This window comes from Zingiber officinale, chromosome 1A (genome assembly GCF_018446385.1).
Source record: "Zingiber officinale cultivar Zhangliang chromosome 1A, Zo_v1.1, whole genome shotgun sequence".
In the NCBI taxonomy this organism is placed as follows: Eukaryota; Viridiplantae; Streptophyta; class Magnoliopsida; order Zingiberales; family Zingiberaceae; genus Zingiber; species Zingiber officinale.
Window position 1 is genome coordinate 41838023 of NC_055987.1, and position 17083 is coordinate 41855105.

General features: G+C 40.7%; 1 protein-coding gene across 2 annotated transcripts; it reads right to left on the reverse strand.

Annotated features, from left to right (window-relative positions):
* Positions 1–11996: 11996 nt before the first annotated feature.
* Positions 11997–15806, reverse strand: LOC122023770 (actin-2-like). 2 transcript variants are annotated; one of them, XM_042582087.1, is made up of 5 exons: positions 15673–15806; positions 13926–13994; positions 13444–13837; positions 12355–12968; positions 11997–12275 (listed from the first exon to the last, which is right to left on the reverse strand). In XM_042582087.1, exons 2-5 carry the CDS (start codon positions 13980–13982, stop codon positions 12210–12212), a joined length of 1131 nt encoding a protein of 376 aa, XP_042438021.1. In that variant the 5' UTR covers positions 13983–13994; positions 15673–15806; the 3' UTR covers positions 11997–12209. The 2 variants fall into 2 exon arrangements, with proteins under 2 accessions (XP_042438021.1, XP_042438011.1); XM_042582077.1 differs by lacking the exon at positions 15673–15806 and adding an exon at positions 14095–15598.
* Positions 15807–17083: the final 1277 nt, after the last annotated feature.

Here is a 17083-nt window from a genome sequence, read left to right on the forward strand (position 1 = left end):
CATAGCATCGCCAATCACGCTTCTTTCTCATCTGATCATCTGAGCTCACACCAATGGAATTCTGGTCTTCACTGGTGTCTCTGAGCTCCACCCAATCACCATGAGTTGAGCTGATCGATGCCAGATCACCGCCAGATCGCAGCCACGACTTTGCTGCTTTAACAGGTTTACAGTGGAACATAGCAAAAGTCTCTCTGGTATCCTCTACTAATGAAGCTCAATTTGAAATCAACCAATTGCAAATTACCAGTAACCTGCACCTCAAAATCTTGCAGCAGATGGTTAGAAATATTTAGGCAAAAGCAACTTTGAATCAGAAAGAATCAGAGAAAGTGCATGCAAAACAGACTATAGTATGGATCGGTCTGCAGACCGATCCATACGTTCAAATCTCTTTTTCGATCGTTAATGATCGGTCTGCGGACCGATCAGGAACTAACCTGATCGGTCCTCAGACCGATCAGGTGTCGCGCGCACAAGCCTGATCGGTCTCCGGACCGATCAGGCATCAATCTGACCGGTCCCGAGACCGGTCAGTATCGATACAGTAGCATTCGCAGTATTCTACTGAGTTCTCACTGATCGGTCGGCGGACCGATCAGTAACAACACAGTATGCTACTGAGTGTTTACTGATCGGTCCGTAGACCGATCAGGACACACTTAGTGTCATGGATCGGTCTGCCGACCGATCACCAGTGCCACTTGTGCCACTGGATCGGTCATCAGACCGATCCAAGGCTGTGATTTAAGAGGCAAGCTTCCAAGCTTGCTACCCTTAATCCTGACAGTCCAGAGACCGAGCTACCGAGCTCTTCTCCGACTATACATGCCAAGTTTCCATACTTGGACTTCCCAACACCAGATGTCCGATCACCCTTGATCCATCTGGATTTTCCCTTGCCTGGCTTCACTCACCAGGACTTTCCAATTGCCTGGCTTCACTCACCAGGACTTTCCAATTGCCTGGCTTCACTCACCAGGACTTTCCAATTGCCTGGCTTCACTCACCAGGACTTTTCCAATTGCCTGGCTTCACTCTCCCGGACTTTTCCCATTGCCTGGCCTCCCTCCCCCGGACTTCTCCAATTGCCTGGCTTCACTCACCAGGACTTCTCCCGTGCCAAGCTCCTTGCTCGGACTTTTCCCAATCAGATTAATCAGGTCAACCAAGTCAACCCTGATTTGTCTGAGTCAATTCAATATCTGATTGAAACTTAAATCAGTGTCAACATCAAAACAACATCCAGGTCAGACTGTATCAACAATCTCCCCCTTTTTGTTGTTTGACAACACGATTTAAGTTTAGATCAGAAATGCTTTCATATCCATAATTTTAGGGAAATCGGGACCCTCCCCCTAAGACGGATATATCTCAAATATCTTCTCCCCCTTTTTCATATTGAGTTTACAATTCGTCTCTAAACTTCAAATACTCTCTCCCCCTTTGTCAAACACCGAAAAGGTATATATAAAAAATATGAGGACTGACAAACACCTCCCCCTTAAACCCATATCATAATCCACAAAAAGAAGTAAGATATGATAGAACTCAAGCAATGTCATATACATAGCATGAAAAAGATATCATAGGAGTACAAAACGCATGAAAATAAACATAATGTCTAAAATAGCAACCATCCAGGACAGGCAATCAACATCGTATCTAGAACAAAGTAGCACAATCAACAATCAATCACATAATCAAAATCAACTCGCATCCTCATCATGAGGAGCAGTGTCATCAGCAACAGGATAAGAGAATCCCTGAGGGGGCACGCCGCTGCCTGAAGATGGATCGTCTGTAGAAGGCTGAGGTGGTGGGTGGATGGCCATCCATCCTAGAAATGCCTGATGTGTCGCCAACTGCTGTCTCTGTAGAGTATCGAAGCGCTGATCAATCTGGAGGCGCAGGCCATCGAACTCTGCAGCCACCATCTCCTCGTGGCGGTCAAACCGGCTCTCCAGCTCAGCGATCTGCCAGCGCAGATCTGGATCCTCCTCGCCATATGCAGCAGCAGGAGGACGAGCAACCTGTCGTGGAAGTGGTAGCTCACCCAGTGCCCTCCCATCCTTCCACCTAACCGTCCCATCCTGACTTAGGATTCCGGACTTGGAAAATGCACGTTTCCCAAGTCGACAATCCTGCCTGACCATCTTCACTATCCTCCCCCTAGAGACGTCAATACCCATGGACTCGAGCCAATCAGTAATTATATGCCCAAAAGGCATATAGATGTTGTCGCCGCTCGGTTCGCTATGGGAAATGATAGACATATAGACACTCGACATAATATCAAAATCTAGACGTCGACGTAACCCATAAAGCATCAGACAGTGATATGGTCGAATTTCTGCCAACGGTTTAGAGGTGATAGGTAGAAGACATTGTGTGACAATTTTGAAAAGAATGTAGTCAGGAGCAGAGAGTCTAAGGGCTGCAAATGTAGGAAAGTCGTCATCTAACTCATCTAAACCATCCAGTCTCGGATGACCAAAGAAGTACTCATAGATTGAGTCAGAAGAGACATTAAGAGGATGAGGTACGGGTTCAGGCAAAACAGGATAGATGGAGAACACCGTCCCCGAACACAAACGACAACCTAAATACCCAAAGAAGGCAATTATGTCGAGATCAATGTTTTGCTTAGCCACTCTTGTTCTATAACTACCATCAGGAGTCGGATGAAGGTTGTTATAGAATTCAGATACAAGATCGAAGTTGATGTCCCTTTCTAGAAAAACCAAAGAATCGAGCTTGTAGTAGGCAATGGTTTCTAAAATAGAGGGACAAGATTCCTGCATGAACTTCTTATCAACAGATCGACAAGGGAGTAATTTGAAAGTCCTGTCCTTAAAGTTTTTCTCAAACTGTTGGTTCGGGAATCTCCCCGAACTGGATGGTTGAGGTCGGGAAGAGGTAGGAACCTTAGATTTGGACTTATCCGACTTAGAGGTACCCTCCCCTGTAGATTTCTTCCTAAGGATGGGAAATGGGACATGACCGGGGTACACATGGGAGCACAAGACCACAACAGATGAGTATCGACCCAAAAACGCAAATGCAGTGAGAACTAAATTAAAAAAAAAAAAATGCTCAGGATGAATAGAATGGGAAGAGGAAGTTACCTTGGAGGCATTACTTCGTTCGTCGGAGAAAGAAACGAGGGTCGGCCGGCGCTGGGAAGAAGAAACGAGAGAAGCGGAGAGGTAGGGTTCGCGTGAGACGCCAAAGAATGGGAGGTTTTAAGAGGGTAGGTGACCAACCCGATCGGACGGCCGTCCGATCAGGAGAAGGATTGAACGATCAGATCCTTGGATCGGAGATAGCGGATCGGTCCCTGGACCGATCAGGCATCCTTCAGATCGGTCTCCGGACCGTTCAAAACGCGAACAGAACCTATCGAAATTTCCTGATCGGTCGGCAGACCGATCAGGAAACCTCCTGATCGGTCCGCAAACTCTCTGTTCGATATCTGAACGGTCTGCAGACCGTTCAGATATGATTGTCGCAAGAGAGCCCCTGACCGGACTGTGGACCGATCAGGGAGTCTCCTGACCGGTCCAGCGACCGATCAGTGTCTGATACTTCAGACTTCTGATATCTGAAACTCGTATCAAAAGTCCTAAATTTTGTTCCAACAACTTCCTAGGATCCTAGAAGCCCATAGATTATAGTTAGTGATATCAGATGGATAATTCCTAATGATTTGCTCTCAAGAATTGAACTCATTCAAGGCTTAGAAATTCAAAATTTAAACCTTCTCGATTCTTAGCTTCAAAATCAGTGAATCTCCACAAACTTAGGAAATTGCTGAAACTACAATCTGTAGTGAAGCAAAGTCCCAAAACTGACATAGGCTACCTATAACCTATTCCAAAATTCGTCCTCTCTATGATTAGTTTCAAGTTTGTCAAAATAAGTCTTAGTTCCTAATACTTCTTTATCAACTTGTCCTAACATCAATCAAAGTCATGAAATGTATCAAGCAAAAAGTATCAACCAAACACATTAACTATGTTAGACAATTTCTAGACAAAAGTCCAACCAAGATTCCTTGGTTGGAATGTATGAGTAAGATCTAGGAACCAAATACACATGAATTGTGTAATGGTGTTCCCCAAACTCAATTAATGTCTCTTCAACCTAATTATTCAAGGGATGCATGATACATTTTGAATAATTTGGTTGATCCTAGCATCTCACCCCATTTCTAGCAAACAAAAACATTTTGTTAAACCTTATAGTGTATGTGAGATGTTCCCAAGTTGCCCAAATTTTTGTCCCAATTACTCTTGTCATCTTAATAGTCCTTATTGATCATGGTGAAACTCTAATGACCTAAGGAGCCAAACACATTCCCAACTCCCTCCTTAAATGACTAAATTCATTTTCCGGAAGGGGTTTGGTGAAAATATCAGCTAGGTTTGACTTTGACTCAACATATGTGAGTGCAATGTCTCCCCTAGCTACATGATCTCTAATGAAGTGATGACGCACTTCAATGTGTTTTGTCCTTGAATGATGGACTGGATTTTTAGTTAGGTTAATCGTGCTAATGTTATCACATAGCACTTGTACACCCTTGTAAGAAAATCCATAATCCTCTAAGGTGTGTATCATCCACAACAATTGCGATACACTCTCTCCCATGGCAATATATTCAGCCTCGGTGGAGAGAGCAACACAATGTTGCTTCCGACTTGACCAACTAACTAAAGATGACCCTAAAAATTGGCAACCCCCACTCGTACTTTTCCGATCCAATTTGCACCCAGCATAATCGGAATCGGTGTAACCTATCAAGTCAAAAGACTCGGTACGAGGATACCAAAGACCTACTCTTATTGTGCCCTTAAGATATCTCAAAATTCTTTTAACTGCAATTAAATGAGATTCCTTTGCACAGACTTGATACCTAGCGCACATGCCCACAGCAAAAAGTATATCGGGTCTACTGGCTGTGAGATATAGAAGACTACCGATCATGCTTCTATATTGCGTTAGATCAATTGGTTTTCCACTCTCATCATTGTCAAGGCGAGTGTTTGTCGCCATTGGAGTGGACACTTCCTTAGAGTCACTCATATTGAATTTTCTGAGCATCTCTTGAGTGTATTTTGCTTGATGGACATAAATACCATCTCTAGTTTGTTTGATTTCGAGTCCAAGGAAGAAAGTCAATTCTCCCACTAGACTCATCTCAAACTCACTCTCCATGTGAGTGATGAACTCATTTAAATAGCCCTTGTTGTTTGAGCCACAAATTATGTCATCGACATATACTTGGGCTACAAAAATATTTTCACCATCTCTACGTAGAAATAGTGTTGGGTCTATTTGTCCTCTAACAAAGCCCTTCTCTAGTAGATATGTTGACAACCTTTCGTACCAAGCTCGTGGTGCTTGTTTAAGCCCATAAAGTGCTTTCTTGAGCTTGTACACGTGATTTGGAGATTCGGTATTCACAAATCCCGGTGGTTGTTCAACATAAACTTCTTCCTTAATGAGACCATTTAAGAAGGCCGATTTTACATCCATTTGATAGAGCTTGAAACCTCTATGTGCAGCAAAAGCTAGCATTAAGCGAATGGACTCTAATCGGGCCACTGGAGCATATGTCTCATCATAATCAAGGCCTTCAACTTGACTATAGCCCTTGGCTACAAGTCTTGCCTTGTTTCTAACTACCTCTCCCTTTTGGTTCAATTTGTTCTTGAAGACCCATTTGGTTCCAATAATGGTGGTCTTCTTAGGTCTGGGAACCAAGTCCCATACTTGGCTCCTTTCAAATTGACCTAATTCGTCTTGCATAGCTATGATCCACTCAGGATCATGCAATGCCTCATCAATTAATCTAGGTTCAATTTCTGAGATCAAGGCGACCTCATTGGACTCATTTCTAAAGAATGACCTAGTCCTAACCCCTTGATGGATGTCTCCCACAATCTGGTCTTGGGGGTGACTAGTGTCTAACCTAGACCGCCTTGGTGCTGATGGTGCCTCATGAGTGGTCTCACTTGGCACAGACAAGGACTCAATATCAGACAATGGATCCACCTGAGTTCTTTGTTGTCCTTGCTCATCATTATCAGAGTCAATTTCGACTCTTTCGATGTTTTGGTCATTCAAACTTCGCCTTCTAAGTTCGAATTGAATTTGTTCTACATCCCTTGATTGATCATTTAAATTAGGGATTTCTTCAAAAGCTACATCAGAGGACTCTTCAATCAATTTAGTCCTACTGTTGTAGACTCGATAGGCTTTGCTGGTGAGTGAATACCCGACCAGTATCCCTTCATCAGCCTTAGCCGTGAACTTCCCAAGATGATCCTTTGTGTTCAAGATAAACACCTTACAACCAAACACCCTAAGATGTTTAATTGTAGGTGGTTTCCCAAACCAAAGTTCATGAGGGGTCTTTCCTAAAAATCTGTGTATTAGGACTCGATTTTGCACATAGCAAGTTGTACTCACAGCTTCGGCCCATAAGTAGCTCGGCAAAGAGTACTCATGAAGCATGCTTCGTGCAGCCTCTGTAGGACTCGGTTCTTTCTCTCCACAACCCCATTTTTTTGTGGGGTCCTTGGAGTAGAGAACTCATGTCTATAACCCTTCTCTTGACAAAACTCTAAAAACCTATGGTTTTGGAATTCACCACCATGATCACTCCTAATGGTTTTAATTGTGGTTGATTTTTCATTTTCCGTTCTTCTACAAAAAGAAATGAAAATATCTATGGTTTGGTCCTTATGTTTCAAAAAGAAGGTCCAAGTATATCTAGTGAAATCATCAATAATCACAAGACAATATCTACTTCCATTCAAAGATATTACACTACTGCAATCAAATAGGTCCATGTGCAATAAGTCTAACGGAGTAGAAGTACTTACAATGCTTTTACCTTTATGAACCGCTTTTGTTTGCTTACCCTTTTGACATGCATCACATAGTTTGTTCTTTTGATATTTGATGCTTGGTAAGCCTCGCACTAATCCTTTGTTTGCTAGCTTCCGGATGTTCTTCATGTTTACATGTGCCAACCTTCTATGCCATAGCCAAGACTCTTCTTCTTTTGACATGAAACACTTAATCAAAGCATTAGTAGCACTTTTAAATGATACTTGATAAATATTGTCTACCCTTGTGCCTACTAGTACTGTGTCAAGTGTGTCAATGTTTTTAACCAAACATTGACTTGAATGAAATTCAATTGTGTAACCCGTATCACACAATTGACTGACACTTAGGAGATTAAAAGTCATTCCCTTGACTAGAAGGACATTCTTGATATGAAGGCATTCGGATATATGAATGTCTCCAACTCCTATTACCTTAAGACTACCATTGTTACCAAAGGACACATTACCTCTACTTTTGTTTTGAAGAGAAGCAAATAGAGATTTGTCCCCGGTCATGTGCTTGGAGCATCCACTATCAACAAACCAAGTTGATAGGTGCTCCCCCTCGATCAATGCCTACAAGATACGAAAGATAGATGTTTTAGGTACCCAAATCTTGGGACCTAATGCATCTACAAGAAGTGACCTAGGAACCCATGCTTTGGTCATACCCTTCCTAGTTCCATGAACCCTAGAATCATTTGATCTATGGTATTGGGTCCTAGACACTAATGAGATAAAACTCGATTCTTTGGGTTGATAACCTATCCCGGCTTTGTTGTAGACTGCCCTTTGGGCATTTAAGATCATGTCTAATGTCTTAGAGCTAGTTGAGAATTTCTCAAGCATTTTCTTGAGCTTCTCAACCTCACTCTTCAAAGCCTTGTTCTCATCTTCAAGAAGCTCTAGATGAAGGTCATCAACCTCATCTTCCCTAAGAGCCTTTAGCATTTCTACTTCTTCTTTTAACAATTTATTTTCTGTTTTCGACTTTTTAAGCAATGTAGATAAATGAGTAATAGTCTTATAACATTTTTCTACATGAGAAGAGGTTACCTCTTCATCATCCGAGGATGATGAGGCCGCGTTTGAAGCATCACTTGAGTTGCCATCGCTTCCGGAGTCCTCCCTTGCCATGAGTGCTAAATGGCGAGTGCTCTTCTCCTTCTTCTCTTCTTCCTCGGATGAGCTTGAAGATGACTCATCCCAAGTGGCCTTAAGGGCCTTCTTCTTTTTGCTTCTTTCTTCTTTCTTCTTGGCTCGTTCTTCCTTCTTCTTGGCTCGTTCTTCCTTCTTGAGCTTAGGACACTCACTTCGGTAGTGCCCTTTCTTACTACATTCATAGCACGTAACGTTAGATTTATCTATGTTCGGATCATTAGGTTTACCTTTGTATCTTCGGCTTCTTCTCATGATCCTCCTCACGAAATTCGCCATTTCGCTTGATGACGATGATTCGCCTTCGTCATCGGACTCGGAGGAAGAGGTGGATGAGGAGATCTCCTTTTCTTTCTTCTTTTCCTTCTTCCTTCTCCCATCCTTGCTCCTTTCTCCTGCAACAAGAGCAATACCTTTCTCCTTTTGGCCTTTGTTAGCAAGTTCATGTAATTCCATTTCACAGAAAAATTCATCTAACTTGACAATTGAAAGATCCTTGGATACCTTGTAGGCATCTACCATAGATGACCACAAGGCATTCCTAGGAAAAGCTTTAAGTGCATACCTTACAAGATCGCGGTTTTCTACATGTTCATCTATGGAATGGAGACCGTTAATGATCTCTTTAAACCTACCATGAAGTTCACTTACATTCTCATTTTCCTTCATGGTGAGGTTCTGGAGTTGGTTGAGGAACAAGTCTCTCTTGGCAATTCGAGAGTCCCGAGTTCCTTCTTGAAGCTCAATGAGCTTGTTCCATAGATCTCTTGCACTAGTAAAAGGACCTACCTTGACTAGTTGGTCCTTGGCGATTCCACATTGCAAGGTGACCATGGCCTTGGCATCGGCTTGTGCTTTGCGGAGTTGTTCGGTAGACCACCTTGACGATTCGAGCTCCTTACCTTCCTCATCTCTTGGTGGTGTGTAGCCTTCCTTGACTGAGAACCACATGGCAATGTCCGTCTTTAGGTAATACTCCATGCGTCCCTTCCAGTACTGGAAATCTGCCCCTTCAAAGTAAGGTGGTCGATTTGTGCTAAAACCTTCCCTCATGGCCATCTCTTTGCTCTTAGGTTGTTAAGCCGGATGAAGAGCTCCAAGCTCTGATACCACTTGTTAGGATCTTGGATGGCTAGAGGGGGGTGAATAGCCTCTTCAAAAGCTAAAACTTAAAGATAAAACTCACACGAGTGGTTAGCGCAGCGGAAAACAAGTTAAGAACAGAATAAGAATAAGAGAAGAAACAAAGCAAATCACAGTGACTCAAGTGTTTACGAGGTTCGGGGATAACTTGCCCCTACTCCTCGGTGTCCGTAAGGTGGACAAGCCGATCTTCGGTAGATCAACCCCGGTGAACACCCGGCTATGAACTTTCTCCTTCTCGGTGGAGTGACCTCTCAACAAAATCTCAACAGGTATGTAGAATATAGCACAAGACTTACTGAGCTTGGTGACTTAGGAGAATGAAAATTAAGCTTACAGTCACGCGAAGGTCAGTGAAACAGAGAGCAAGTCGAGACAGCCGCTTCTCAGCCCCGAGCGTCAAAGCTTTTTCACCGATCGACAGAGAGTGTTTTTCTTTTTCTTCCCAAAGAAACTTCTTATTAACCCTCTCTTCAACCAGCCTTTTATGTCTCTGCCATCTCTGCCTTTCGCTCGCAACGGATCCCTGCCAAACTGCAGCAAATCTCTGCATCCAGCCATAGCATCGCCAATCACGCTTCTTTCTCATCTGATCATCTGAGCTCACACCAATGGAATTCTGGTCTTCACTGGTGTCTCTGAGCTCCACCCAATCACCATGAGTTGAGCTGATCGATGCCAGATCACCGCCAGATCGCAGCCACGATTTTGCTGCTTTAACAGGTTTACAGTGGAACATAGCAAAAGTCTCTCTGGTATCCTCTACTAATGAAGCTCAATTTGAAATCAACCAATTGCAAATTACCAGTAACCTGCACCTCAAAATCTTGCAGCAGATGGTTAGAAATATTTAGGCAAAAGCAACTTTGAATCAGAAAGAATCAGAGAAAGTGCATGCAAAACAGACTATAGTATGGATCGGTCTGCAGACCGATCCATACGTTCAAATCTCTTTTTCGATCGTTACTGATCGGTCTGCGGACCGATCAGGAACTAACCTGATCGGTCCTCAGACCGATCAGGTGTCGCGCGCACAAGCCTGATCGGTCTCCGGACCGATCAGGCATCAATCTGACCGGTCCCGAGACCGGTCAGTATCGATACAGTAGCATACTGAGTATTCTACTGAGTTCTCACTGATCGGTCGGCGGACCGATCAGTAACAACACAGTATGCTACTGAGTGTTTACTGATCGGTCCGTAGACCGATCAGGACACACTTAGTGTCATGGATCGGTCTGCCGACCGATCACCCGTGCCACTTGTGCCACTGGATCGGTCATCAGACCGATCCAAGGCTGTGATTTAAGAGGCAAGCTTCCAAGCTTGCTACCCTTAATCCTGACAGTCCAGAGACCGAGCTACCGAGCTCTTCTCCGACTATACATGCCAAGTTTCCATACTTGGACTTCCCAACACCAGATGTCCGATCACCCTTGATCCATCTGGATTTTCCCTTGCCTGGCTTCACTCACCAGGACTTTCCAATTGCCTGGCTTCACTCACCAGGACTTTCCAATTGCCTGGCTTCACTCACCAGGACTTTCCAATTGCCTGGCTTCACTCACCAGGACTTTCCAATTGCCTGGCTTCACTCACCAGGACTTTTCCAATTGCCTGGCTTCACTCACCAGGACTTCTCCCGTGCCAAGCTCCTTGCTCGGACTTTTCCCAATCAGATTAATCAGGTCAACCAAGTCAACCCTGATTTGTCTGAGTCAATTCAATATCTGATTGAAACTTAAATCAGTGTCAACATCAAAACAACATCCAGGTCAGACTGTATCAACAAGATCATCCACCACTTCCTAGACAAAGCGTTTCAAAGAAATTGAATATTTAAACTTCTTATAGTAACCTTAGGTTTAACTATAGAGACCACAATAGAAATACAAAATTGAAACACAAAATCGATAGCCTCTTGTGTTGGTATTTCAGGATCCATACAAAGAACATAAACTAATTATGCAGCGGAAACAAATAATTAGTTATACCTTTCTTTGTATCTTAAAGACCTCTTGATCTTCTGCTGTATTCCTCTCCTCCTTTTGGACGTCATGTGGACGACGATCTTCCAAGACAACACCACCCGAACCACTTCTTTTCCTCCATGAATTTCGGCCACCAAAGGGATGTTAGAATAGGGAGTCTCCTTGTCTTCTTCTTCTCCTCTAAGCAGGGGTAGCTGCTCGGCCAAGATTCTAGCTATAGTCTTCTGACTCTTCTCCTTTATTTGGCGTCCGCCAACCGACTCGAGCGTTGGCTATCTGTCATATCCCCCTGAGTCAAAGGTGGAGTCAGACCGGAACCCTCTTCTCCAGGTCGACCATATGATAATATTCGAACGTTGACCACCTTGACTTAGACCTCCATCATGATAACTAACTCTGCTGGGTGGACCCTTCTTTATCATCGCATCACCAATGAATATTTTTATATTCCATGTTTTAAGTGTAAGATTTTATAATATTTATTGTTATCTGACTGAAAACTCTTGCATATTTAATTACATATCTAAACTCTCGTAGAAATGAAACGATTTTTATCGATACATTTTAATCAGACCTGTAATATAAACTCTTAAATATTTAATATCCTATCCAAATTCTCATAAAAATATAACCATCTTTATTAAGACGACCTTATGTTCCTTCCAAAAACCATCCTAACAATAGTACAATACATTTATTTATTGAATATTTACCTGAACTAACAACCTAACACGAGTGGCCGAACTGGCCTGTACATAAAAAATACCCGCACGAAGTCCTATCAAAATTCAGAGAGAGTCTATTAAAAAATAACTTACACAATATCATGTATTATAGAAATAACTTACAAAATATTATTATAGTCTTCAAACTATTCCAACTGGTTCAAATTTAACGTGCTTAACATATTACCCAAAGAGTGATGTAACAAGGCAGCCAACGAGCATTACAGCGAGAAAGGAAAACAAAGCAAACCAAAAATCCAGAACAGACTCATTTATAAAATCCAGAGCATCTAAAAGCACTTCCGATGAACAATAGCAGGGCCAGATTCTTCATACTCTGCCTTCGAAATCCACATCTGCGACAAAGAACAAATATCATTTGGCTAAAGATGATATTGTGGAAAAAGGTGCCATAATAAGTTGACCAGAGCTTACCTGCTGGAATGTACTCAGTGAGGCCAAGATAGAACCACCAATCCAGACACTGTACTTCCTCTCAGGAGGAGCTACAACCTTTATTTTCATGCTGCTCGGGGCCAATGCAGTGATCTCCTTGCTCATTCGATCAGCAATGCCAGGGAACATAGTTGAACCACCACTAAGAACGATATTACCGTACAAATCTCGACGAATATCGACATCACACTTCATGATGGACTGGTATGTCGTCTCGTGGATACCTGGGGATTCCATTCCAATGATAGAAGGCTGGAAGAGCACCTCTGGGCAGCGGAATCGTTCTGCTCCGATGGTGATGACCTGCCCATCAGGTAGCTCGTAGGTCTTCTCGACTGATGAGCTTGTCTTGGAAGCCTCTAGTTCTTGCTCATAGTCAAGTGCCACATAGGCAAGCTTCTCCTTGATGTCACGGACAATTTCTCGCTCGGCACTAGTTGTGAAGGAGTATCCACGTTCAGTTAGAATTTTCATGAGGGAATCTGTCAGGTCTCTTCCAGCAAGGTCAAGACGTAGGATAGCATGCGGAAGCGCATAACCTTCATAGATCGGAACAGTATGACTAACCCCATCACCAGAATCCAACACAATACCTGAGGAGAGACAACATCAAAGCTTAATTTAACCCAAGATCTTGCCTTACAACATTGCTAACAGACACACTGTTACCACATATACAAGTTTGTTGATATAGAAAGATTTCACAATAACAGCACTGCTGCAGTAAGGATTTCTACAATTTTTCAAAAGAATAAGGAAAATGTTTTGACAGAGTGGTAAAAGTATGACTGCTTGGATAGCTAAATTTTTCCTGTGAACATAAATCAATTGCAAAGAATAAGGAAATAGAAATTAGCTAAGGTTTGATCATCAAAAATGTACTTTGGCATTTCATAAAATATTTAGCCAAAATTATTAGGATCCTATCATATATTTGAGTAACTGTATCCAATACCCTGTGTAGGGTTTGGTGCTGTATCCTATTTTTGAGTAAGATGAGCAATTTATGGTAAATAAATAAAGTAAATGAACTACTGTATCTTGTAGAGAGCTTATGTGAAAAATTACCTGTGGTTCGTCCACTAGCATAGAGAGAGAGGACAGCTTGGATAGCAACATACATGGCAGGGACATCAAAAGTTTCGAACATGATTTGCGTCATTTTCTCCCTGTTCGCTTTAGGATTCAAAGGGGCTTCTGTGAGAAGAATTGGATGTTCTTCCGGCGCGACACGAAGCTCATTGTAAAAGGTATGATGCCAGATCTTCTCCATGTCGTCCCAATTACTAACAATTCCATGTTCAATTGGGTACTTCAAAGTCAGAATACCTCGTTTAGATTGGGCCTCATCTCCTACATAAGCATCTTTCTGTCCCATCCCAACCATCACACCAGTGTGCCGAGGTCGTCCAACAATACTAGGAAAAACAGCCCTCGGAGCATCATCGCCGGCAAACCCAGCCTATTGCAATGAAGATAATGAATTCCATTCTAGAAATAAAATACCAACTGAATAAAAAAAATAATAATCAGATGAAAATATCCCTAACCTTCACCATTCCCGTTCCATTATCACAAACAAGAGGTTGAATGTCTTCATCAGCCATTGTTTAATTGAACTGTACATGTTATGAAGAAACTCTTATCAAATGAAAATTAGGCAGAGCTACTTGAAATATCTATATATATCTATATATATAAATTTGATATGTTACGGACCTTCTGCTGTGGATTCGTCCGAACTTAGACTCGGGACGCTTGATGTTGATCCAAGTGCCCGTGCCGTGCGCGACATAACACAAGCGCTTGGATTCATTCAGTATTTTTTTAAAAAAATTTTTGTTTTATTTTGGGGTATATTATATGTATTTAAGGTTCAAGATTTTAGGATTTAGAAGTTGAGTTATAATAAATTTGAGCCAATAAAATTTTTCTCTAGGGTTCAGACTTCTCTCTTAGTTTATAGTGTTCAAGATTAAAAATTTTAGATACTCACGAGGTATATTATATGTATTAAGCGTTTAAGATTTTAGAATTTAGAGGTTGTGTTATATTGAATTTAAAGCTAATAAGATTTTCCCTTTAGGATTCAGGGACACACCCTTCTTAAGTTATAGCGTTAAAGATAAAAAATTTTAAGAGCTTATGGGGTATAATATATATATTTAGAATGTTTCGGGTTTAAGATTTAAGATTTTTTTTATTTTAAAATTTTTTTAAAAATAATAAAAGAAAAGAATAGAGACACTTGGATTAAAAATTAAAAATAAAAACCGAATCGAGGCGCCTGGATTAATTCAATGCGCCTCAAACAACTTGTCACGGACCGTTCCACAACGAACATATATATATATAAGAGAAAGAATCGGCAGACTTACATTTTGACTGCTTTAGGTGCATATTGAAATCACCTAGAGCATCTAATATTCAATAATAGGAAACAACTATAGGTCTCATGACAGGGGGAAACTAAGAATGTATGGCTATTGGCTAGATATCTTAAATAACTACCATATTGTGGAACTTCAGCTCTAATTCATTGTTCTGTCAACAAAATGCCAATAATTTGATTACATTCTAACACCAAATCATATTAAACCCAGAAGGATCCTTTTTGCTCCATATATTCAAAGATAAAAGATTTTATTTTGATGTTGTCTCCTCACGATCCATATGCTACCCTGTGCTAGTCTGTTAGAGAGCCTACTGTATTAAGAGAACTATGCATGTGAGGTTCTTAGATAATACATACCAAGTCAAACAAATATAGATCAAACAAAAACTTTGTGCAGCATAGCGTAGAATGAATCAAAGAAACACACACACACACACACAAAAACAGTGAACAAAACAGCGCCGAGAGAAAACCAAAAGAGAACAATCTATAGGTAAATGACAAGAATCCTCCTTTCACTGTTAACTGAACTAGATCCAGAAAGTTCACAATATCTATCAGTATTTTCCACTACTACCAGTCAATAGAGCGAATTCAGCATCTGCAAAGCCATCATATATCAATAAAAGTCAATAAACAAAAAAGGTCTTTCCACAAAAATTACTGCTTCAAATACATCACTTCTTGATCCAGCCATCACAAGTTTGTGTTGACGCTAGGCAGACTATAGAAACCAAAGAAAGAAACCCTAGACAAGTATGAAGGAAAGGAAGATTTTATCCCAAACTATCCACCGATCAAAAAAAAAAAAATCAGAAACTGTATTTTCAAGCAAAGCATCCAAATAGAAAAAAAAAACAAGATCGACAAAATACCAGAGAGAGTAAATAAGAGTTTCTTACGTATCGCAGAGATCGAAGGAGATGGAAGAACGTGGAAGACCGATCGTGGCAGAACCAGGGAGGAGAGCAAAGATGCAGGAATGAGGAAAGAAACGGCAGGTTTCAGCTATTTATTTAAAAAAACGTTTTTTTATTTTATTATATTTTTAAAAAAACAAACAAATGGAAAGTCCCGAGGACGGTGGCAATCGAGGTCTCGATTCCCTGACCCATTAAATGTACAAAACAGGGGAAAATAGCCGTTACATGTGGGTCCTTAAGAAAATCACCCAATGGAAACCAGAACTTCTATGTTTCCTGTTCGAACAGACTGGCAATGCCCAAGTCTATAAAGGGCAAAAATTAAAGAGCCCAGCTTTTAAATCTTCTAAAGGATCCGCTCCAATCTAGGTTGCAACTGGCAACCAATCGCCAACGTTAACGTAAGAAACAAGTGGGTCCGAAAGCAAAGCGTCCAATAGCAGTAACAATAAGATGAGTGGAATCCACGTGTAGATTAGTGGATTCAAATTGTCGTATCGATTACTTTAAGCGAGATGGCTGGCAGTGACGGCAAAAGAGGAAGGCGGCAGATGCGTGTAAGTTTTTTTTTTTAAAAAAAATGATGTGATCATTTTTAAATATATTACATATAATTGAATTATTTAAAATAATTCAATCAAATATATATTAATTAAAATAAAAAAACAATATTATATTTTATCCAATGCAAAATTAAATGATATTAGTTCTCTCCCGGCAAACAAAGTCTTATAAAGCATTTAAGGTTCGGGCTACAGTGCCACATATATTCAGATTATCTATATATTTAGATTTTGAATTCTAATATTTATAAGAATATTTCTTTTAAATAGGGAGAAGATACAATAAAGGATATTAGATTGACCGTCATATGTATTTTCTAATTTATCTTAATATTTGATAAAAATCTTTTATAAAATCAGACTCATCACTTAGAATATTCAATGAAATTAATTAGAATTATATTTTTTTATAAAACATTTAGTGCCTTACTAAAGATAATAGCAATTAAAAAATACTATTGGGATGTCTTTGTTTCACCGTAATCAAGTAATTAAGGTGAGAAAAATAAAATATTATTTAATATTATTTAATTAAATTTAAGTATCTTCTCTTTATCTGATTTATCATTATATTAAGTGTAGTCGTGGCAGGGGAAATCTCTTAGTCTATATTATTATGAATTAGGGGATGTCCTAGAGACTTCTTGATTCATCATGCTATTGCTCTAGGTTTGCATATAAGTATATTGATTTTAGTAAAAGGTGTTTTAGATGGACGTAGTTCTAAGTTACTGTCAGATAAAAAGGATTTTGATTATAGTTTTCCTTGTGACAAGCTAGGGCACGATGGTACTTGTGATATTTCTGCTTATGATGCATTTTATGTT

Excerpts from the sequence above, each read along its gene's own strand:
- LOC122023770 (XM_042582087.1), bottom strand. The coding sequence starts at position 13,982 with ATGGCTGATGAAGACATTCAACCTCTTGTTTGTGATAATGGAACGGGA. Across the intron at positions 13,838-13,925 it reads ATGGAACGGGAATGGTGAAG|GCTGGGTTTGCCGGCGATGA; the intron begins GTTAGGGATATT and ends TCATTGCAATAG. Across the intron at positions 12,969-13,443 it reads TGCTAGTGGACGAACCACAG|GTATTGTGTTGGATTCTGGT; the intron begins GTAATTTTTCAC and ends GTCTCTCCTCAG.